At 33.7% G+C, this 26,095-nt stretch overlaps 1 protein-coding gene across 4 annotated transcripts; it reads right to left on the bottom strand.

Moving 5' to 3' along the window:
* Positions 1-419: 419 nt before the first annotated feature.
* LOC105324832 (endothelin-converting enzyme homolog) lies at positions 420-26,062 on the bottom strand. 4 transcript variants are annotated; one of them, XM_066080267.1, is made up of 20 exons: positions 25,909-26,062; positions 15,416-15,674; positions 14,923-15,246; positions 13,633-13,904; positions 12,921-12,983; positions 12,485-12,601; positions 12,105-12,191; positions 11,803-11,951; positions 11,137-11,240; positions 10,708-10,826; positions 10,314-10,412; positions 9,984-10,061; positions 9,491-9,594; positions 8,909-9,019; positions 8,661-8,728; positions 7,866-7,990; positions 4,453-4,518; positions 4,145-4,240; positions 3,948-4,024; positions 420-2,728 (listed from the first exon to the last, which is right to left on the bottom strand). In XM_066080267.1, the coding sequence occupies exons 2-20, from the start codon at positions 15,672-15,674 to the stop codon at positions 2,629-2,631; spliced, it is 2,418 nt and encodes an 805-aa protein (XP_065936339.1). In that variant the 5' UTR covers positions 25,909-26,062; the 3' UTR covers positions 420-2,628. The 4 variants fall into 4 exon arrangements, with proteins under 4 accessions (XP_065936339.1, XP_065936340.1, XP_065936338.1 ...); XM_066080268.1 differs by lacking the exon at positions 25,909-26,062 and adding an exon at positions 22,379-22,544; XM_066080266.1 differs by lacking the exon at positions 25,909-26,062 and adding an exon at positions 20,148-20,466.
* Positions 26,063-26,095: the final 33 nt, after the last annotated feature.

The following is a 26,095-nucleotide window of genomic DNA, read 5'->3' as shown; positions in this document are numbered from 1 at the left end:
ACAACGATTAATTCAAAACACTGCTCTGCAACTTTCCCCGACAATGCGTCCAATTTATATTCAATGTTTTCAGGATAAAACAAGCCAAACTTTAACGCTGACTTTTATATATATGTATTACATATTTAAACAATGACATATAGGTCCGATGGGCCGGCTGTGACAATAATATGTTATATTAAAATCATTACAACACATGTCAGTTCAATAAATGATTTACTTACTATAGGGACATAAGCGGCAGGAAATTATTTAGGAACATTTGGAAATTAAGTTTGATAACATCAACGCCACTATACCTTCACTTTTCATGATAAAACAGGTAACACTTCTTATGTTATTATTTTACTACCTAAATGTGACATTGGTAGAGAAATAATTATTTCAGAAACTATTTATACAACAAAAAAAAAAACAAATTATGAAATAATATCAGTTTATTTGAACTTTAATCACAAACAAACAAAACAACTGGATTTCAACACAAAAATGATAAATGGATTGTTTAAAACATTTCAAAATAGCAATGCCTTCTTTGTGGAAATGCTTTAACGTGAACAAGATTTGCAAAGATTCAACAACAAAGCAAGATCAACAATTTCACGCAATGAACAACAACATTTATGTACATACATTGAACGACCTCGGAAGTGTTACTAAGCATATTCAGTATACTTGTACAATGCCTAACAGTAATTACTATACAATGCCTTCAGCAATTACTTTACAGACAAAAAATTACTATACAATGCCTTTGTGATCAGTTCTTACTACGGTATACATAAGACAAAAACCGACAAGAACTCCAACAAGGAAATGAAACATTAACATAAGAGACAATTCAATGATGATGACTTTTCCTTAACCAAAGGTTTTTGGGAACGGACTGGATCACAAGCCTTGGCTAAAGAAACTTGAGGATTTTGTACAGACGATGTAAATTTTGTTCATAAAGAGATTATTTTATTGCATTGTGCTGTTCATATTTAACTGACATTCACACAAATACAAAATGGCAAGAATAAACTGTATCAGAATCTTTGAGAAATTTTATTGCTTTATAAAAAAGTTTCAAAAAAAATAAATAAAATATACAAACTTGCATGAGGACAAATTTAAATGACTGTGAAAACTGAAAGCTGAACAGTGGTAGTACAGTACTTGTTTGATATACCGACAGATGTGTTCATCTCTGACTATGAAAATATGAGAAAATTGTAAATTGGTGTATATTTGACTAAAGGTAGACTTAGAACAGAGATTCAACAACATGTCAGGAAAATGTAAAACACTGGGACTATCAGCTATCATGTAATGGTTAACCCAACACAAAATAGCATTGATTGCACTGTCAGATTGACATTGTTAAAATAACAATGATAAATGCAAACCCATATATTTATGTTATTACCAAAAATGTGACAGTGCAATAGATGTATTAGTTTAATTAAATGTATGGAAAAGATGAGGATGGAAGTTTTTTTCTGGATTTCAGAACAAAAAATATATTTATACCTATATTAACTGTTGTAAGTATTGCAAAAGACACAAAAAATTTTATATTTCAAAATACCAGTATGTATACTAATTTACATTACAATTTATGAGTTGTTTACAATTGTGTGTATTAACATAAACATTCATGTGAGATTCATATACATGTAATGGTATAAATGATAATCATATGTACATATAATATATATAAATGATATTCAATTACTGACTAGATTAAACAATAATAAACTACTGATTCATTATGAATAAAAACTTTGTCAACAAATTGTAGAAAATAAGACAATTCTAACAAATATAATTGTTTGTAAAAGAATGTCTAAAATGAGATTTACAAAGGTTTTGATTTTACAAAATCTTAGATATTATTAGACTTAAATGTCTTTAACTTATATAACATAAATGGTAAAAAGACCCATTTTATTATGACACAGTCTCATCATTTGTTCACAAATAAACGACCCTGCTAGAAAACACAGACGGTAAAACTTTATAATTGATAGGTAGATTCAGTACATGATCTTAGGAAAGATATGCCATTAACAATGTTATTAATGCCAACAAAAACAATTATATGAAAATTCTAAAATAAAAAAAAAAATTCTGATACATGAACATGTAAATGATATCTTATAATGACCTTAAGCACAATGTTTACTAGACATTACATACATTGAAGTACAAGTATTTCTGATATACTCAATGCATTAACCAAAATATATGCAGGCTAAGAGCCATGTGATAAAAGTCAATGCATTGCTGAAGTATGTGCTATAATAAAAATAAATGTACGGCCATTTATATTTATGCATTTTGGACCGATCTTTGGTTTACATTATAGGGTAATTAAAAACATTAAGAATAATACTTTTTCATTATGTTAGGATAACAAAAAAGATATATCATTTCATTCATACACACTTGGCTTTTATTTCTAAAGCACCAATCAGTCAAAAAATACAAAATAAAATATAAAGCAATAAAACTTTTCCTTGGTACATGTGCACCCCAATCACATAACCACAGGAAATAATGTAGACAAGCTGTGTGTGTTTTAAGCTTCTTGGGCTCTATTTGGTACAGGGCAATCTGTTTTTCAGATGCTAAATGGGTTGATCACCAGACTTCACACTTTTTCTGGGGATTCATTGTAGAATTAACTGGGCATTTGTACTGCTCTGCAAACTCTTTGGAATTAGACAGAGTTCCTATAACTCTAAATAAAAACAAAACATGCCAACATCAGTCGCTATCCATGTACGTTAGTAAAATAATTAACCTGGACGCATTCATCCAACCGAGACTTTAATTTGAAGATATCATTTTGAAAACTTGCTGTAAGTTATTTAAAGCAAATTGCATAAAAAATCCAAAAGATATAATCAAGAGATAGAGAAATATAGGCATTTCTAACACCAATACTTGTAGAAGTTGTGAAAAACATTCTACAGGTGTAGCTATAGCTAGCACAGTTAACTAAGAGGAATTACCTATAGAGATAGCTAGCATCATTAATACAAATATTTACCTCTAACTATAGCTAGCATCATTAACACAGAGATATATTAGCTGCAAATATAGCTAAGCCTTGCACAATTAACTAAGATATATTTTTCTGTAGAGCTGTAGGTAGCATCATTAACTCAAAAATATTTATCTATAGTTATAGCAAACATTATTAATTCAGATATATTTACCTGTAGCTATAGCTTGCATCATCAAAACAGAGATATTAACCTGTGACTAAAGCTAGCATTATTAACAGAGATATTTTCCTATAGCTAGAATTATTTACATTCAAGACATTTACCTATATCAATAGCTAGCCCCATTAACACTGATATTTTTACCTGTAGCTTTAGCAAGCAACATTAATCCAGAGATATTCATCTGTAGCTATAGCTATAGTACTATCAACACTTATTCACCAGTGACTATAGCTAGCACCTGTAACACTGAGATATTACCTGTGACTTTAGCTAGCACCAGGAACACTGTGATATTACCTGTGACTATAGCTAGCACCAGTAACACTGAGATATTACCTGTGACTATAGCTAGCACCTGTAACACTGAGATATTACCTGTGACTATAGCTAGCACCAGTAACACTGAGATATTACCTGTGACTATACCTAGCACCAGGAACACTGAGATATTACCTGTGACTATAGCTAGCACCAGTAACACTGAGATATTACCTGTGACTATAGCTAGCACCTGTAACACTGAGATATTACCTGTGACTATAGCTAGCACCTGTAACACTGAGATATTACCTGTGACTATAGCTAGCACCTGTAACACTGAGATATTACCTGTGACTATATCTAGCACCAGTAACACTGAGATATTACCTGTGACTTTAGCTAGCACCAGGAACACTGAGATATTACCTGTGACTATAGCTAGCACCTGTAACACTGAGATATTACCTGTATATAGCAGGACTGTGGGGGTCTGTGAGGATCTGTAGGTGGTCTGCTTCCTTTGTACTTGTAGAGCACCATACCTAAGCAACAAAATAGCTGTCATGAAGAATACATAACTGTCTTTTAGAGACATGTAACTATGTGAACTATGATTTGCGATTTCATAAGTATATAAAAAAGACATTCTGCAGTAAACTGACCTGTGCAAATCCTAGAAAGAACAGCTGTTTGTGCGTTAAATTCAGCCCAGGCAGTGGTTTCTCTTTACCATTTTGTGATAACCAGTAATTGTAAGCCTAGTAAGAAGAATATCAGTAATTATAATCCATGTTCAACGTACATTTAGATATGAATAGGTATACAATCCAGCAACATTACAGCTTATTATTACCATTAAGATGCAGATCGTACAAAAATTTTGTTTATATCATTTTCTTTGAAGGACCAAAACCTTCCATCTAAATTAGACAACTTTTATCAAAATTTGATGAAAGAATAAAATATTCACATGATAGGCAGCCTTCAGTCCTCCATTGTCAGCAATGTTTTCTCCAAGAGTTTGTTTACCTTTCACCTAAAATAAAAAAAATTAAAGCTGCTGTTATTACACATACAAATACATTATATCTCATATTATAAAGCTATTTGATGAGTATGCTTTTTTTAACTTAAAATATTGTCAACTAATGACTGATCAATACCTATTCCCATCCCTTAAACAAGAGGCCCATGGGCCACATCGCTCACCTGAGCAACAATAGGTATGTTGAAATCACCTTAATGGAGTCATAATACAAACTATCTGGACAATATTAATACATGTAGATCCTGTATAAAAAAAATAAATGTATTTTTCCACCTGATATACTAATGTTTATAATCAAGTCCCTCTGTTAACAGGATGATTTTATACTCATATCACATATCACATCCTTCTTCCATTGTGGCCCCACCCTACCATGGAGATAATGGTTTTAACAAACTTGAGTCTAACTTACCTGACGATGTTTCCACACAAGTTTCAGCTTTCCCAGCTAATTAGTATTTGAGAATATTCAAGATTTAACCTATATATTCCTATGTAAAAATTTGACCCCCTATTGCAGCCTTACCCTACCCCAGGGGGTCATGATTTTCATGACTTAAAATGTACACTACCTGAGGATGGTTCCACATGATTTCAGCTTTCCTGGCCATATTGATCTTGACAATTTTTAAAATTTCTCAAAAATTTTCAATAATTTCTAAATACATGTACACCCCTGCGAATGTTATTGTCATTCAAATTTTAGACCACATGGTTTTATTTGACCCTTTCAGTTTCACAGTAAAAATCGTGCCTCGTGTTTATAGTCTATTATAGAGAATCTAGGTACTTGTAGTCAAATATAAATTTGACTACTGTATAAATACAAAAAGATTTTAAACTTTATGTTCATTAATTGGTGGATAAAATGTGTTCCAGAAATAAATGTGACAATACAAAAAAAAGTTTTTTTCTGCTGTTGCGACAATTTAACATGCGTAGTAGAGATCCCCCCTCAGAATTAATTTACGATCCGCACCTGACCTAGTAATAACATCAATAGTGAAACAGACTGTACTATTTTATGCAGAATGTTCCTTGAAAATGGCTTGATACACTAAGTTTTTATGCAAAACATTTACCCATTATTTTTTTTAAAAACATGGTATTGCACATCACAAGCATCAAACATGGCTATGATTTTATTAAGCAACCCAATGTTTATATATGTATTATCAACCACTCTACACATGGTTGAACACAAACGATAACTCTGTTCTGAATATCATCGTTTAATTTAAAAAACCGCTATTAGTGAAAAAAGACATACATCTTACAAGATGTTGATGTTTTAACATAAATCAAAGTAGAATATGATATGAAAATCGACCAGTACTTACGTATATTGAAAATATTATCCGAACACTTACACTTTCGCTCGAAATTTCACAGTAACTGAACAAATCTCAGTGAAGTCTCGTTAACTTTCATTCGAGCACCTCTGGATTTATTACATACTTAACAGGGTTTTAAACTAACTTGAATTTTTTGCTAGCCATGTGGGCTACTAAACTTCGTCATTCCAGGGGCCCACATCAAAATTTAGTTGCCCACACTTTTCATTTAAAAAAGATTAAAAAAAGAGGGTTTTATTAATCTCATTAAATAACATGCCATTGTACATATATATTCATTCATATTAAATTTCGATTTCTGTTCAAATTTTCAAACACTTCATTTTCTAAAATTCATAACTCAAGTCTTCTGAATCAACCACATGTCTTGGTGTTCCTTTACATCTATATTGGTTAATCTATCTCCTATTAAAAATAAAAATCCTTTTCTTTTGGCTGGCTGATACAACCATTGCCATAAATCGAAATATTATAACAATGACGAAATCAGTTAGAGGCTTTGAAAGTAATGTTTCTTGGTACACTATGAAACGCTTGACTGATGAAGACCTTCAGTAGTCTTGATCATCAAGACGTTTAGACTTCACAGTGAAGATAGGTAAAGATAAGCGTCTGAGTGATCAACCTAAATTAAAATAAGAAACATTCGGACAAATTTGGAAAGAAGATGTGTTGGCATCAGGAATTGTTTAATTGCCATGTGGGCCCCTGGCATTTTCAAATCACCCACACGAAAACTTAGTCGCAAATGGCGAGTGGGGGACTGTTTATTTCAAACCCTGCTTAACAACGATAAAGAAAACATTCCGAACACATTCCCAGGGGTGTTGTATCTTCTCTTGAAAAACGCTGTGGTCCTTAATTTTCACAACTTTGAATCCCCTTTGCCTAAGACTGCTTTGTGCCAAGGTTGATTGAAATTGGCCCACTTTGTACTGTGAGTACTGGTCTAAGATTCACTGATTACATTACTAGTATATGTACTGATAAATGACTTACAAGGTTGTCCCCTACTTTGTACTGTAAGTACTGGTCTATGATACACTGACCACATTACAGGTACTGATAAATGACTTACGGTACATGGTTGTCCCCTACTTTGTACTGTGAGTACTGGTCTATGATACACTGATCACATTACAAGTACTGATAAATGACTTACATGGTTGTCCCCTACTTTGTACTGTGAGTACTGGTCTATGATACACTGATCACATTACAAGTACTGATAAATGACTTACATGGTTGTCCCCTACTTTGTACACTGAGTACTGGTCTATGATACACTGACCACATTACAGGTACTGATAAATGACTTACATGGTTGTCCCCTACTTTGTACTGTGAGTACTGGTCTATGATACACTGACTACATTGTAGGTACTGATAAATGACTTACGGTACATGGTTGTCCCCTACTTTGTACTGTGAGTACTGGTCTATGATACACTGATCACATTACAAGTACTGATAAATGACTTACATGGTTGTCCCCTACTTTGTACTGTGAGTACTGGTCTATGATACACTGACCACATTACAGGTACTGATAAATGACTTACGGTACATGGTTGTCCCCTACTTTGTACACTGAGTACTGGTCTATGATACACTGACCACATTACAGGTACTGATAAATGACTTACATGGTTGTCCCCTACTTTGTACTGTGAGTACTGGTCTATGATACACTGATCACATTACAAGTACTGATAAATGACTTACATGGTTGTCCCCTACTTTGTACTGTGAGTACTGGTCTATGATACACTGACCACATTACAGGTACTGATAAATGACTTACGGTACATGGTTGTCCCCTACTTTGTACACTGAGTACTGGTCTAAGATACACTGACCACATTACAGGTACTGATAAATGACTTACGGTACATGGTTGTCCCCTACTTTGTACTGTGAGTACTGGTCTATGATACACTGACTACATTGTAGGTACTGATAAATTGATAAATGACTTACATGGTTGTCCCCTACTTTGTACTGTGAGTACTGGTCTATGATACACTTCGTCCTGTTCTGGAAGTTGATGATAGACTGGTTGTTCCACCAGGGATGGAGATTCCCATACTTGTCAAATTCTCTACCTGACAAACAAACAAGTAGGAAAGCTTTGTTATTGTTTAATGAATATCAGGTTTTATTAATTCTCTTTGGACATTTTCTATGTAAAACTAGGATGAATATACAAATGTACATGCTTTTTTAATTACTGTGAAATAGTTCCCTAACTTTTTTGCATATAGTGCAGGGTTGTCTCTAAAAATTGAAGTAGAAGGAGGAAATGAAAAAGTAGCAGGGGGTCTGGGGGGTCTTGCTTATAGCTACATTGTGTTTGAAATGCAATAATAGCCGGGTAATTAAGGCATTATAGGCGGGGGAATTCCCTGCCTCCCGGGTCTTAGAGACAACCCTGTAGTGAATAGTCAGCAAAACTAAGCCCAGGCAGCATTTGATTTCCCTTGCTTTTAATCTCAAAACACCTCTGGTGAAATCCCGAGTCACTACGTTTTAAATTCAAAGTACAATAACTCTAACTTGTTTATTACCATCCAAGTCACTACATTTTAAATTCAATATATGGACAATAGCAAGTTAATTGCACCATTGAAAACAACTGAACAAAACTTGCTATCCTCCTCATAGCCAGTAAAGAGATATATGATACACATCTACATAGTTATACAAGATTCCAGATCTCTATTATCATTCAATAAATCTTATGCTACATGTATACAAGATTTTAAGATAAAACACCTTGGTCATCAAATCCATGAGTAAGTTCATGTCCCATCACAACTCCCATGGCTCCAAAATTCAATGACCTATAATAAGATAGTATACAAAATGCTTGAAACATTTTCCCCACGATCGTTATTACATTAAAAAATTGATCAAACTATTACAATCCATCATTGTTTTAATAGCGGTTAAACATACATTATTACAATCTATAATCTCTACTTTTGGACTTGTGAAAATTCATACATGTAACAAATCCCTACCTTGGAAAATCAATATCGTAGAAAGGGGCCTGTAAGATCCCAGCAGGGAAGACGATCTCATTTTTTGTTGGTGTATAATAGGCATTAACAGTGGGCGGGGTCATATCCCACCTACAAATTAGACCAATGACTTGTTATAATTCAACAGAATCAGAAACTGATTTCAATAAAAAAATCATATAATATATTGTCTATGTGTTCAATATGTCACAAGATAATGTCTTGGTACAATCTGATTAAAATCAGATCCTTTGATCCGCTCACGAAGATCGCTACACTAGTGTAGAGATCTTCGCTAGTGTAGAGATCTTCGTGAGCGGATCAAAGGATCTGATTTTAAACATATTGGTCTTGGTACATGGTACCATGGTACATATTATGTTGGTGGTTTTTATTTTCATGTTATAAGTAATTTTTCCAAATTTTGTTCAAATTATACCTCCTCCACTTGTTAGAAAGATGTAATAATACATAAAATATATTGGCTGTCAAGAAAATAAATGTATTCATTGATAATTGAGTTATCTAGTTGAACATATAAACATACTCAATGGCCAAACTCTTACATAAATCATTGCTTACTCGTTTTTCTTTGGTTTGGACCTGAGAGTCTGTAGATCTTTTCTAACAACAAACAATAAGTTCCTGATGTTGTTTTTGAAGTACTCTCCGGCAGACACCTCCAGCTGTAAAGGTGATAACCATGTGATAATAATAGCTATCATCTCGCATCTCCCAACACTCATTATCTAGTCCTCTGTTTACAGACCTACTTCTATCAGCATGGAGATAACTTAGTAAATATCTTGTATCAGACAACATCATAAAAGTGCACAACTTAAGAATTTCACTGGTTTTCAGTTTTTACTACTGTCTGTTATGGTTATTTAACAACTATTCATCAAAACTAATACTATTTGTCAAACCTTTATAATAATACTACTGGTACATATGTTGTATATCTATGATTTACATGTACAAATACTCAGATATTTCCCTATCAATCCCTATAATGCATATTTTCAAGAACTTAACAATCAAGACATATTTACTCCAATTTCCAAGAATATCTTACATCTTTGTACTCTTCGTTTAGCAAGGTGTGGTTGCTGATGTAACTTGGGAAGCCTATGAGATCAATCACAGCATTAGCCTGAAAAATAATATCATTAGAAATTAATCCATGTGGGCAAGGGTTACCCATGGAAATATTGGTGCCCTATGAATAATAATGATTCCACAGAAGTTAAAAACATGAAATCCCTTGAAAACTGGGCCATCAAGAATTTTATTGATTCAAAAGCAATCAGTAATGCAACCAAGAATTCTGACTATTAATTTTAAAGCAATCGGTATCATAACCAAGAATTCTATTAATTCTAAAGCAATCGATCTTGTAACAAACCTTGTCCCTGGCCGCCTGCCTTGTCTCGTCGTCCATCCATGACAGTCGGGGCAGGTTCTTCTTGAAGGCGTCCTTGATCTCATTCACCATGCTCTCTGCCTGCAGCACAGAGACAAGAAAATCCATGCCTCAAATACATTTAAGAATTCAAAGAGCCAGATGAACTAAACCTCTAGAATTGATCAATCATGTGTCAAAAAAGAGTATTTTATCAGAGGAATCTTGAAAAATTAGTTCTTTAAGCTAAAATGCATCTGAGCTCAATGGGCTTTTATTAGGCATAAAATTTCAGGCTATAGTAAAGTTACTGATGTACAATTTATTCTATTAAAACCAACAATTTTTTTTGTCAAATTAAGACATTATTCTAACTGTATAAACCCTGATTTCTAACCCTTTGCTTGCTGTCCCCCTTGAAGGCTTCTTTGACAAACATTGCTCCCAGGGCCATTCCCAGCACATCATCCGTGTCTGTGATACAGTAACGCCATAACTCCTCCCCACCCGTAGTGCCTGACAAATGTACACAGTAATGTTATTACAAGTCTGCTCAAACATGTCAAGAATTTATGGTGCATTTGCAATCTTTTCTTACAGAAATGAAAAACCTAATGAAATGGAACGTTTGCTAAACTAACCAAATTAATGTAAATATGGTGATGTACAAATTTTAATTTTTGCCAATTTCCTCTAAATACTTATAAAAAGAAGATAAATGATTGTTAGCATTATTTGTAAAATGACAAACCTTTAGTTCGGTATGTTAAATGTTAAATACATTGAATAAAAAATTCTGGTTTTCACAAATTTTTATAAAAATCACCTGACAATGCTTCCGTTAAAATTTTCTTTGCATTCCTGAAAGGCTTGGAGAGGAAGGATGTCAGAGAACTGACCATGTGCCACAAAAGGTAGTTATGTAGTGTTCTGCAACAAATGAATCAGGTTCATATTGATATTCAATCAAAGGCAGATGAGTGGTGGTGGGGGGTGGGGGGGGGGGGGGAACTGCATCTCCATCATTATAATTTAAGAGGGACCACATTCAAGACAAATCCTGAATTTTGAGGATACTTTTTACATGTACATGTATTAACAAACAAATCTAATGTTTGAACAAATTTGAATTGGTCCAAATATTTCTAGGTTGAAGTATTTGAAGGACCTTGAATACAGAATTGATTTGCAGTGTAATATTAGAATTCAAGAAGAGAAACACCCTCCCCCCTCCAAATAAAATCTTAAATCTTGTATCATACAGTTACCGTATAGATGAGTATAGATGAGTTACATGTAACAAATCAGCAGGAGGTAAGATGATGAGGTACTGGTATATTTTGGGAGGATGGATAATATCTGTGTCATTATTTTCACTTTATATTCAAAGTAATGTAATCAAATGTATAATCACTTGAATATATCACTTATGGAACTAAATGAACAAACAAATGTTGAATGTACTGAACTTTTATCCAACTGTACCACAAACCTTTTTCCATCTAATGTCTTTAATTTGCTGGTAACTAATGCTGACATTTTCCCGAGGAAGTCAGATGAGAAAGAAACAATGGGCTCATCAGCTGCTAGTGTAATGTTGGTAACAGACATCATCTTATGGAAAAATCTAGTCCAATTTAACTGAAATTAAAACAAATTGCATGAAAATCTCATTTACAACATAAGTGTATAAATCCAAATTTTAGTGAAAACTCAGATACATGTAGTTGCAAACATCTTTATGCTTAACATATAACAGTTTAAATTTTCAATAAACCAGTTTCTAAGACATACAAAAGGAGCAATTTCCTGAAGATCTGTGATACTAATCTTCTGATAAATTTTCTCTTCATCTCTTCTCTCCTCACTAGGAACTGTGATCTAAAAAGGAGTCATGTACACACAATTATAACAGATTAAACATCTCTCTCTCTCTCTCTCTCTCTCTCTCTCTCTCTCTCTCTCTCTCTCTCTCTCTCTCTCTCTCTCTCTCTCTCTCTCTCTCAGTGCTGACTAAAGATACTATTTTCCATGAACCACCACAAAACCATTAATATTCTCCCTCAGACATCCTTTTCAACTTCATTAGGTCAATTATCTGCAAAGGGGTTCATCATACATAACACCAGCAGGCATAGGACAGATATATCAGACATAAAATCAATGGCTCTCACATTTGCTAGCTCCGTCTCAAAGGCTATCACATTCTGCATTAGATTTCTGGTAGCATTCTTCTCACCTCCCATCAATACACCTACTGTAGTCATGTAGTCCAAATACGCATTTAAAACCTGCAGATATTATATTCATGATGTTATGATAAACTTCAAATGAGGTTATTTCCATTAAAGTGGTTATTTATGCTGGTGGCGAACTACGCATTTTCTACAGTAAAACAATACATGTGGGTATTAAATAGGCGGATACATGATTCACCATTATAAAGTTTAAATTTTTCACCATACATGCAGGGGTATTATCCACGATTTAAATCTTACCGTGTAACTAGTGTAAATTTCCACCACACGTAAATAACCACTTTTAAAGAAATTCATTAAAAGTAAATTACTGTTTGACTATTGTCGTTTTAGAACTTTTACTATAATTTACCTTTTTGTCAGATTCGTTCAGATAATACTGTCTTTCAGGCAATCCTAAACCTCCTTGATCGATCTGAAACATCATAAAGCAGTTCATTGAAACAGACTAAAATCATATGACTACTATTATGAAGAGGAACTGAAAAACTTGTTTGAAGTTTAAGGATACCTGCGATGTTCCTCAGTTTTAGATAATTTAATTCATTTATTAAAAAAACAAAGCAAAATTTCCAATACTCATATTGCTTAATTTTACCGGGTTAATTCATTTTAAATGATGCAAATACTGTAGATCAGGTAATCATGTAAAGCTGTAAAAGTTCAAAAATAAAATGCCAATTAAAATTTCTTGAAAGCTGTTGCAAAGTTATCCTACTTATTTTAAATCAAAATTCTGCCAAATACAAAACTCCCAATATTTCAAACACGGCTTATGAATGTGGTGTGTAAAGTGCAACTTCAAAATCAATTAAATTGAAAACTGTGGTTTGTAAAGTCAACTTCAAAATCAATTAAATTGGAAACTTTATAGTTCCCTTGACCTTGTGACTGACAGATCATAAGAGTCAACAACTACTGCTTGATGTTCATAAGATGCTGGTTTGACATGAGATGATGATCTACGAGATGATGGGAATATCAGGACAAAGCCGTTGACCTCAATGACCTGCTACATTGGATTTACATAGCTTAAGATATCTACATATTAGAGTACAACAAACCTGGAGAATATTGACTGTGGAGTTCTTGTCATCTACTCCCACCCAGTAATTAAACAGGACCCCAATTCCATAGGCCTTAATCTTCTCCACTAGGCTCTGGATGTCAAAGTTTTTGGTTTCATTCTGTTCTGGCCATGACCCAATTCCTGACAGAAACTCCTTGGCTGGCTGAGCCCCAAGCTTTTCGATAGTCTTGTTGACATCCATGCAAGATTCGTAATACTTTTGGGCCTTAAACTCAGCTGCACTTGACGATTTGTTCAGTGGTTTTTCTGTGCCAACAAATAGACCAACTTCCATCAAAATTGTCCTTTAAAAATGTATTTTTCATGAGTAAATGTGTTATAAGATTTAAACTTTGTAAATAAAAACATGTATGAAATATCCATTTATTTTCTTACCTTTAGGAACAACCTCTTTGATATATAAATGTTATATGTGTACATGAGATAAGTTACGGTATATTATGAATTGATGACGCATCTTCTGTTACCCATCTTCTTCTTTGATATACATGTATTAATAAAACATTTAACTGGACCAAAGCAAATAAATGGGTTATACCAGCCCTGCACCAAAGCTAACCTTAATTTTTTAAATATAAGTACAATTAGTCTGCTGTGGTCCTTAAAATCAAGTTAATATGCACCCAAACAACCCAAATCTCTATGTGAGCATTTCCTTTACAAGAACTGGCATTTAACATTTATTTCCTGAAAATCATTCATGCGTTTAATAACTGGACAAATACCTACCATTTTAAGAACACCTGTTTAATGAAAATTATTCCAATGCAAGGCTACTCAAAGAAAACATTGTATTGCAGAGTAAAATGATTGCAGGCCAAATATATGGGTGATTTTTTTTTTTCAGGGGGGGGGGGGGGGTTGAAAAGAGCTACATGTAAGTGCAACATTGGCACACATTGTGTAGCAATTAACCAAATGAGTTTCAATGTTAAATGGTCAGAAACAAAATCTTTATTCCTATATGTTTCTCTGAAAACACATTTTAAATTTAGAATAATGGCATCATAAAATTTTGCTAATTTTTGCAAAACTCTCAAAAACTGACAAAATGATCATCTTTATTAAGATTAATTTTTTTACTAGAAGTTACATACATGCAAAAAAAAAAGTCCAATATTTCTGAGGGTGGATACAAACAATTCATGAGGTATCCAGCAATCTTTAAAGGCTTGTTGGTAAGAACTTGTCTTCTTTCCTTACAAAATTCTATATCTTTGATTTTGAAAACTCTTTAGATTGAATAAAAAGGAAGTGAACTGACCAATAACTTTCTTCAGTATGATCTGATTCTCCTGCCAAAGAACATTGAACGTGCCCCAGCGAGAGTGGCCTGATGGAAGGGGGTGCTTGTCCACCCATCCTCCACAGGCATACTGATAGAAGTCCTCGCAAGGGTCCGCCGTCACATCCATTGCATTGTAGATAGAGGCTGCCACGGTCACACAGGCCGGTGTCACACACACAGAGGGGGACCCAGGACAGCTAGGGGTAGAGCTGGGTGGCGCAGGAGAGGGGGTGGGGCATTTCTTTGAATAGTTTGTTTTGATGATTGGAATGATGTCTCCACACTCTCTACAAATCTGTGCTAAAAGAATCACCAATGAGAAAATTAAATTAAAATCAGCACCATTATGGTAAAAACTTATGGCAATGTTTCTGAAAATGGAAATAAAAGCTTGCACTGTGGTAAATCTGTAATATATCATATATTTATGCACAGATTCTTATCATAACTTAATTGTTTGAATTCTTACATTTCTGTTGCTGTGAGATTTTGTTGTCTGTGTTAGGCCTGGAATCCTTGGTTGCCAGGACGATGGCCATTATGAGGACAGTCAGCATGAGCAGAGAGCACAAGACGATCAGAATACGCTCCAGCAGTGTCTTACGCTGCCAGGAAAACACACTACTGCGGACCACCACCCCCGTGTCAAAGTCCAGGGCCCCTGGGGCACTGCTCTCTGAGGCCTCATCCTCCTCCAGATGGGTGTGTTTGTACCCCTTGTTGGACATCTGTGAAAATACAACAAGCATACAACTGAATACAAATAGTTTTACTTAAGCTGGCTGTAACTAAAATCAACTTATACAACATATTCCTAGCAGATCTAGACCTTCCTACAGGCACTTTGTGCAAATTTTCTTAATCTAAATACACCAGAAATAACATTTTCAGTGAACCCAAATTCATCATCAACTTACTCCATAAAATAAACATGATTTTTTGTTATACTTTCATGTTAAATACTGAAATCTGATTGGTTAAGACGAAGTTCATAATCCGTTCTATTACCCTCAGTGTTAGCAACGCACTTAGCAATGGGTAACATTAAAAAATGTTACATGCGCGAAAATTATGCGCGTACGGTTCGCTGTAGAATTCACGTTATTCCTATATAAAAGCAGTAAAATTTTCTTCAAAATTAAGACATTCAGTATAGCAGTATAAATAGTGCCTGTTTGGGAGGATAACAGTTGAAATTGACACCTCTCGAAAACCATTATCAACCTCCGCTTTGCGTCGGTTGACAATGGTTTTCTCAGTGTGTCAATTTCAACTGTTACCCTCCCAAACAGGCACTATTTATGTAATGTTTCATATTTCAATATTTTTTGTCCCAGCACACAAATTCTGCTTCTCTCATTATTCATCCTCAAACATTTACATCATATACCGGTATACTGCAACAGCAATTTGGCAGTATTTTCACACATCATTTTAAAACTGATATCATTTTTTTAACATAGAAAATGTCTCATTTTAATACACTGTACATGAAAATTAGGTGTACTGTAAAAATGAGGCCTAACTGCATGATTACAGCTGTACTTACTCTCATATAGGTGCACATGATTAAACAATGAATTATCTACTTCAGAGTAATGCTACATGTACCAGGACATTGACATAGTAAACAATATGTATAAATAAATTAAACATTATAATATTTACATAGGTGTTAACTACTACCAGAAAACTGGCAATGCCCATATTGATTACTGCTACCAGCATTATATTATTTGTTGAAGAATTCTCCGCCATCTGTTTCAATCATAATCATTGTCAGTTTTATAGTTTTTACAAGCATATTTCACGATCAATGTGAACACTACAGGTTATAAAATATTCATATCTTTCATATTTCATGTGCAGATAATGATTTCCCTGATTTCAAACTGCTTTATAACTCATTGAGATAATGCATCTTGAGGGGTCCTCAAAGCACTTGTATTGAAAATTGTATTTCCCAAAGACCGCTTCAGGAAGCCAGGCATTTATAGGTTTTTATGTCTTACAGTGCCATCAATCAAGCCAGAGGCTGCTGCTGTTCTTGTCCCTTCAAAGAGACAGAAGCCGAGAAGAGGTTTCCCACTTTGACAGGCAATCAGAGGTTGTGACATCATAGAATCAACCTTAATCTTACTCCTCTATTTTGAAGCATTGTGGTGAATCAAAATCGATGAGATACATGCTATGAGGCAATACAATTATAGCTTAATAATCTGACTCTGTAAAACTTTAGCCTCTCAACAGACAATCGTTTCACATACAGCTTTGGCCTTAGAGGCATCACAGACAGCAGTATTCTATGAAATGTGCAGCTTCAGCATATAAATCACCAACCTAAATTCAATTAATTTTCAGTATACACCATTCTGAGTGCGTCAGTGCATGAGTAAACTTCCCAAATTGATGATCTCCCAAATACATGTTTCATGATCATGAATATAGTTTGATCTTTAATTCAGTTGAAAAAAGTTTCCATCAATTATTTCTATAGTTGCATGCTGGCTAGGAGAAATGTAGCTTATTAGAGTCTGTATGATTATCTGATATCAGTAATTTCAGTAACTACTGTAAAACACGGTTATAGCGAACACGCTTATAATGAATTAACGCTTACAGCGAAGTGAATTTAATTCCATGTGACTTAATAACAAATTGTAAAATTGACGGATATAACGAATTACCTTTATAACGAAGTAATATCGCCCATCCATGGGACTTCTTTATAACCATGTTTTACTGTAGATGGAGAGTGTATGTCTTTAGTCTTTACATACATCATACAGATTCTAATTGAATTTTTAGAGTAGAATTTGATAGCTGAAGGCCTGTTGTGTCAAATCTATAAAATATATATCAGCTGAATATCAATTTTTTTATTGTCACTTTAGGGTATCAAGCAACAAAGATAAGCATTAAAAGGTACATTTATCAAATTCAGTTAAAATAACATGGTCGTAAATCTACTGTAACTGAAAACTAATGGTTCTGGTACTCACTTGAACAAGTTTCAAATGACATAAAATTGATTAAAAAATGGAATTTTCAAAATGTAATGGATAAAAATACCCATTTTTGGCAGTACCTTTGATATACAACACTAAAGGAAAATCTGACATTTTTATGATAGAAATCAACGATAAAGAGGGTATTGAGAAAATAGCAGTACCGTACAAAATGACACGAAGTGAAACCTAAATAAAAATTGCATTTATAAAATTAATCTACCTGGTAACACAATTTGTACCAAGTAAACTCTTCCCCCTCCATTTATTTATTCCCAGGCATAACAGGTATGTGAAACACCTACAATGTTGACATATCAATCATAGCTTGTGTATTCCATCAGATAATAACACCACTGACCACCCCTCAACAAACAAAATATGTCATTTCTATCAAACTCCATTTTATCATCGCGTAATTTGTAATATTGATTTCTAACAGGAACAACATGAAAACATTAATAACGTTTTTTTTTTTTACACCACAAAATGGAAATAGAACTTTGAGATAAAAAAAAAATTTCGACAAATTACAGAACAGAGATATCCATGGTGAGATATAGAGAGATCGAAGATATGTATCTTTAATGAAAGCGTTTGAAATAGATATTGATAATGTCTGGTGCATGATCTGACGTACTATAATAGAAAGCAAATTACAAACTATCCTTGTGAAGTTGAGAAAACCTTTGCCAACATCCATGGTTTTGTAAATATTATTGTAATATTGACAGAATTCATGCTACAGGTTCTCTGTCTACACGACGATTTTCCTGTTACCAGGAATTATTAGGATTATTAGATTCATGTAGTGCAATCCCATTTTCTCTCAAGATTACACACAGCATTTCAACTGTAACCAAATCAAATTAAAATCCTTCTTTTCTGGTGTGCCTAGGAGTTACATAAATTCCTCCAAGTAGACTGATTTACTTAGTTTGACATGCAAACAGATATTGTATGCTTGTGAAACAAATTTTATGTGCATTGATCAATTAGCTTACATGTAATTACCGTAATGAACATATCGTAAAACCCTTTTGTTTTACTACATACTGCACAAAAATTGGCCTCTCTCTCTCTCTCTCTCTCTCTCTCTCTCTCTCTCTGACTATAATATATATAGGTACATATATACACAGTCACAGAGAAACAGAAAACATTTACCGTACACATATTCCTATGGGACCTCCCCAATTCTTTTGAAATAAACAATCAATAAAGTTAATAACTTTAAATCACAATAAATATACATGTAGTTTATTATCCATAGTTTGATCAGCAAGAAATATATATCAAATGGAAGGTCATGCATTTTTAACTAAAAGGCATTTCCTAAAGACAAACATGTAAATTGATGAAATGATTGCTGATAAATTTGAAGTTACATATTTCAAATCTAATGTGCTACACATATTAAAAGTGCTTTGATAATATTCATAGTTCTTAAAAGTGCAATTCAACATAAACGTATACATCATGACAGAGTAAATGTTCTTAATTTAACCGTAATCAGTGAAGTCCAAGGCATTAATAAGCTGACAGATTCACAAGGGATTTCATTAACTTGATGATGATGTAAAGAAACTTATCAGATTAGACAAAGAGATTGTCAAAGACAAGAGTCTAGATGGAACAGTCAGGATCTGTGTGTTAATTCGGTCTACACTAAAGTCTTATTATACTGGCATATTCCATGTTAGCCATATGATTTTAAAAAAATCAATATTTGTTGGAATTGCATTGCAGCAGGATTAATACTAAGGTACATATATTTGCAAACACAAAGTCAGAGAGAGAGAGAGAGAGAGAGAGAGAGAGAGAGAGAGAGAGAGAGAGAGAGAGAGATATCTGGTACATTTATTTTTCACTAGTTATAAGACATGTTAAAGTATCAATCCAGTTCTATGTAAAATAGAAAAATCAATGTGTCATAATACCACTACACTATGACAAATATCTCCTCTGCTCGAGAAACTCATAACCTGAAATAGCGAATCAATAAACTATAAGGAAATTCACAAATTACAACAATGAGATATGGCCTTGGTGTAGGAAAAGTCAGGGGATAACTACAATTAACATCCTGTCTCATCCCGCGTTATATCATTTTGATAGCAGTGTAGATACCACAGACAGAAATTAATGCATTATTTATGGCAAACCCAAAACATAAAAAACTCTCTCACCTACCTGTAAATACATTTTATCCATGGAGACAGAAAACAGAATGTCAGAGGAAATTGGCCATTGATGAGACCAAGTAAATCCAATAATATTGAGTCACGACTTATTTAGCCATAATGCAAAGCGCACACTTGAAGGAGTATACCTAAAACCTCCGGTTAATTTTCCTGCGGTGATAAGGAAAGTGATTTCACCTGATAAGGACGGGTAAATATATACTCCTACATACACTGCTCTATATGACAACTGTGATCCCCCTAGTACGCGAGACCCTGAAGAAGAAGACGTTGGTATCCCCCACTACACTAGTAGAGCCTGCCACATGTATTGATTTACCATTACTGTGAAATACACATTGATTGCTGCTTCTTTTTTTACACAATTACATTGCATTAAATTTGATGTTGATGAAAAAAATGTTCTTGAGGCCATATTCTAGTTTATTAGGTACTTTAACTACATATACATGTATAGTAAGTTCTTTGGTAATAAATGTATCAAATTCATTTAGAAAACATTAGTTTCAAGCTTTTGTTGGCTAGCAGTGACTCTGCAACTTGAAAAAAATCAAACAATGATATGGATTTTATTGATTTTGTTCCTCTGTTTCCATATTTGACTGCATAATTTGAACAAGAATGCAAATATTTATTAATACAAAACACATCCATACTGACTTTTGCATAATCTGATATATTTGACTGATTTATGAACCATTTTCACTTCTACACATTCTAAGTACGCAATGCCTCAGAAGATGTCACTCAACTACAATGCCTCAGAGGATGCCACAAAACCACAATGCCTCTGAAGATGCCACTCAACCACAATGCCTCAGAGGATGCCACTCAACCACAATGCCTCAGAGAACGCTGCTCAACCACAATGCCTCAGAGGATGCCACTTGACCACATTGCCTCACAGGATGCCACTTAACCACAATACCTCAGAGGATGCCACATGACCACATTGCCTCAGAGGATGCCGCTCAACCCCAATGCCTCAGAGGATGCCACTTGACCATAATGCCTCAGAGGATACTGCTCGACCCCAATGCCTCAGAGGATGCTACTCAACCACAATGCCTCAGATGATGTCGCTTGACTACAATGCCTCAGAGGATGCTGCTCAACACCAATGCCTCCAAGGATGCCACTCAACCACAATGCCTCCGAGGATGCCGTTCATCCACTATGTGTATACATCTTGGATGTACATGACGTAAGCTTTTCAAAATATATATAGTCAAACAAGTACTAGTACCAGTCTATAAAAGAGAGGATACTTTATAAAATAATCCAAATTCTAAATTTTCTAGAAAATGTTATTACATCAAGGCTTTTATTTTTTCAAACACATGGCTCAGTGGTCACGGGCATTAGGCCAGTAACTGAAAGGTCGCTGGTTCAAACTCCCCTGTGGTCTCTTGAAGTTGTGTGTTGTGCACTTAGACAAAGCACTTTATCTATATTTTCTCAGTTTACCCAGCTGAAATTGGGTACTGGCTTATGCTGGGAGTTAACCTGCGATGGACAGGTGTCCTGGCCATCCAATGGGAGTCAAAGACTTTCACCTGCTTAGCACTACTGAAACTGGGGATAAGCACCAGCCTTATGCGCCTTCATGGTACAGAGGAGAATTTAACTTAACTTTTCTTTTTCACAGAACAAAACTCCAAAAGTACATGTACTTAAAAACAGCTAAGTAACAATTAGCATCTACATACGGCACTCAGAAATGTTAATGAAGCACTTATTCCAAATGGATAAAGATTTATTTTGTAAGCTTCTAGGAGAATTCCTCAGCACCTAATCACACAACTACATAACACTAGAATTTCAAAACACTAAAAATAGTTTCATTGAAGAATTGGTGAAAGGTAGACAGATGGACTGGGTAAAGAACAAACTGATGTTTATGCAAAAATGATTTGGAAAATACAAGATTTTAAATAATTGTCAACTCTGTACATATGTATATACACAAACAAAGAATTTTCTTCCAATTAAACAAGAAATATAATTTTGCAATCTAATATTACTTTTAATTATACATGTATTGAATTTACTTTTTAAGGAAAGAAATTAGAACTTAAAAGTGCAAATGTAATCATATTTCACATCCCACTAGTTTCAATTATTAACAATATTGAAACACATCATAATAATATCATTTTGACATTTGTAAAAAAAAGAAAAGAATGATCAGTGAGTGAAACATAAATACCTAGCACATACCACAGTATTAGCTTATGAGTCCTTCCTCCTGAATTCTTGAAATGACAGCAAATCAAAGTATCAAAGAACCCCACAAAACAAAGTCAATGAAGTCCTCCGTTCATGTTCAATAAATGCTAATTTCAATGATAAACATCATCTGTATATTATAACCCTATGTCAGTGAGTCTAATGGAGCAGACAGGCATTGATCGCAGTGAAGTAAACAACCTTCATTCATTAGCCATTCGCCTCTTCGTTTTTATCCCTGCTGCTACTGACAGTGGTACAGAACACGATGTGCACCAGGTCTCACCACTCAGAACTCAACCATCAGCTTATTCCATTTCTTGGACATTAAAGTTATCTATTTGATCTTTATGTTAGAATTTATATTTCATATTTAATAACGATTGAAAGAGTAGATGCCTGAAGAAGGGAATGGTTGAATGCATTAATGGTAATAGGATTTTCTCATTTTCATATCCTACGTGGTTTAGGAATCTTATTTTCATATTTACACATTTCTACCTAACATTTACTTTTCTTTAATGAAATCACATTGGAATGAAATTTCGTATTTTGTTGATGTATAATTTCAATTCTGCTTGTATATGTAATGCCCTATATTTGATTGGCTTAGTAAATTATTAAATAAATTACTATTTATACTACATTTGTATTATTTAGTAAATTATTTCTATACATGTAATATAATCTAATTAAATAAAATAATTTTATAATTGATAATATGTATTTTCTTGAATAAAGAGACATGTATGTATAATTAACTATAATAATTATATGTAAGAATCATTTTGTCAACTCTTAACATAAATATTCATACAAAGTACAAGTTTCTATTAATATATAATGGAAATCCCTCATTTTTGACAGAACGTATTCTTACAAATGAAAAAAATATTGTCTTAGCTATTATGCAATTCCAAATTGCTAACCACAGCAACTTGTATATTTTTGTATCTCTTTTAAATTTGATTATGACGTACAGTATTTATAATGTAATCAAAAATGCAACAAATTCCCTTATTGCATGCAGTTATCGGATACCATGTACATGTATACTACTAACTTAAGGTATACAACTACAGTACTGTAAATTTTACTGCTTCGTCAAGATGTAATTTTGTTTATCAACTTAATTTTCAAATGGTATTATGACTTTATAACCCTTTTTTATTAATACGTAGAGGACGTTAATTCGTAGATGAGAGGTACCCACAAATTCCACAAAAATTGAACCACCACGAAATCTAATGATTCAACATGATTTAAACTGCCCAACATTAATGTTTATCAAATGCAACAACTTTAGGATAGCAAGTTTTCCTGTAAGCCTTAAGTTTGTAAGATTGATCCCCAAAACGTTTTTGGATTTACTGACTCACTGAGGGATCAATGATCTCCATAATAGTATAATACAGAAAAAGTTGTTTACCAAAATTTAATTGTTACTTTTCATCTATTATGTTGCAAATTTACCATATTTTTTGCAAAATAAAAAATTTCATTTTCTTGGCAGTTGCACTTCAAATTTTTATCCTACTTGGGATATAATATCCAAAACAGGCTATTATGTATCCCCTTTGAGCGATTGCTTCCAACCTGATTAATCTACTAAAAACATAATTCATAGGTGTTTACAAGCCAATTTTGTTCATGACAAACAATATCTATTTATATATGTCTACTTTCTATACTTTTATGGTATAGAGGGTAGACTTATATAAATAGATATCGTTGTGCATTCAAAATTAGCTAGGGAGCGCCTTTGCTCAATTATGAACTGATGAAAACCATATTATACAAAATGGATTGCATAAAAAAAGACAATTAGATTAAATGTATTGTGTCATCTAAAGACAGTGGTATTCTAACATGTAGTATCTCTGATGAGCTTTAAGTTAAGAGGCTTTACGATGGTGCATTATGCAGGTTGGGACTAATCTCCCAAATGGGATATGATAGCCCGTTTGGGATATAATGCCCCAAATGGAATAAAAATTTAAAGTGCAAAAAACAAAAATTTTTGATTTTGAAATGCATTAGAATAGATGAAATTTTAGTGCATGTTCTCCGCAGAGCGTGCGGACTGAACATTGCCGAGTTACAACACATTTAATTTTGATCCGAATGAATGTATGAAGTCTTAGTCAGTGTTAGTATGGAAGAGTCGTTGAAGAGTTTACTAATTTATTTACATATCTACGCACAAAGTCTACACATCACATAAGAACAATCCACACAAGAAATAATCCACACAAGAAATAATCCACATAAAAACATCATGTATGTATAAATCCAAATATATTCGTTATCTACTGCTACTCTTAATACACTGCTCTACTACTTCTACTTCACTGTCCACTGCTACTACTACTACTACACACTACACTGCTACTTGTACTTTCACCTATAGTCTGTCCCAAGATATTTTTGCCGCATATTTTCTTAAATTATTCAATATTATAGATACCTCTTGGTTCAGACGATGTTCATTCAATAGTATGAAAAAATCCCAAGATTTCCCCTTTGAAATGCCCCCTCTAGCTTGTCGGGTATCAGTACACGGCTAAAAATAAAAAGTCTACGAGGTTTTTCCATTGCCAAGGAGATGAAGACGCCCGGATGATAACGTTGAAAAATTGCGCGAGGTGTCCCGAGTATTTCCGAATGGAGAAAAGATGTCAACATTCCCCATTATAAATATCCGTAGGAAAACTGTTTTCATTCCTGTGAATTTTTACGAGGGAAAAATGATAATGTGTGAATGAAGTTATCTTGGGAATTTTTCCTTTCATCGATTTTAATTGCACTTCAGTCACAGGTATGTTTATTTTTATTAAAAATCGTTCAAATATGCAGCATAAATATCTTGGGACAGACTATACTTATATAGTGAACAGTGCCTGACCTCAGTGTGGGGAGTGAAAAATCTACCTCCTCAGTGTGGGAAGGGAATACATAATATCAAATAATTATAACGGTTCAGGCAATTAACTATTAATTATCACTATAATTAAAAGGTAATCAAGGGTATGGCATAGAGATAAATAAGGCTTACGGTAAATGAGAAGTTGATAAGAGATAACACCTTACAATCTAAACACTAATCAGTACCAAGAATAAATTTGCTACAAAATACAACAACTTTTTCTGTAGCTGTTCTATTATGGAGATTGATCCCTCAGTATATCCAAAACTTTTTGGGGATCAATCTTACAAACTATAGACATATAGAAAAACTTCTTAACCAAAAGTTGTTGCATTTAATTTAATGCGGATTTATATCAAAAATTTTAAAATAAAAAAAAAATTTTTTTTGCACTTCAAATTTATATACCATTTGGGCTATGTTATCCCAAACGGGCTATTATATCCCATTTGGGAGATTGGTCCTATCCTGTTATGTTGATGAACGATTCTAATTCTTTGATAACAAATGATTTAAATTTTCAACTCGTTAGAAGCTCTTCAAATTTCTTGTGAAATTCAACAATTGTTAAGTTCAATGGTGCAATTTTACATACCTTTTCAGTGACAAAAAGTTTGATTAAAATCACAATCACATGTTCTGTACCAAATTGTATTTCATGTTAATGTTTACATTATCGACACAGTGCCCTCCCTTGATGAAATAACAATGCGTACAAAAACTGCTTCGCACAAAACATTAAAAACTCCAAGTACAAGTTAATTATTAATCTCATGTCGGAC

Source organism: Magallana gigas, chromosome 3, assembly GCF_963853765.1.
Source record: "Magallana gigas chromosome 3, xbMagGiga1.1, whole genome shotgun sequence".
Taxonomy (NCBI): Eukaryota; Metazoa; Mollusca; class Bivalvia; order Ostreida; family Ostreidae; genus Magallana; species Magallana gigas.
The sequence above is the reverse complement of the archived record's forward strand: the minus strand, read 5'-3'. Positions and strand labels throughout refer to the sequence as shown.

Bases quoted from the DNA above. Each gene is read 5' to 3' on its own strand.
- LOC105324832 (XM_066080265.1), bottom strand. From the start codon at position 17,663: ATGGATGGGCGATATTACTTCGTTATAAAG. The intron at 10,062-10,313 runs GTTTGTTACAAG...ATTATTTTTCAG, and splicing joins GGCAGGCGGCCAGGGACAAG to GCTAATGCTGTGATTGATCT. The intron at 9,020-9,490 runs GTAAGCAATGAT...TCTAATTTGTAG, and splicing joins TCCAAACCAAAGAAAAACGA to GTGGGATATGACCCCGCCCA.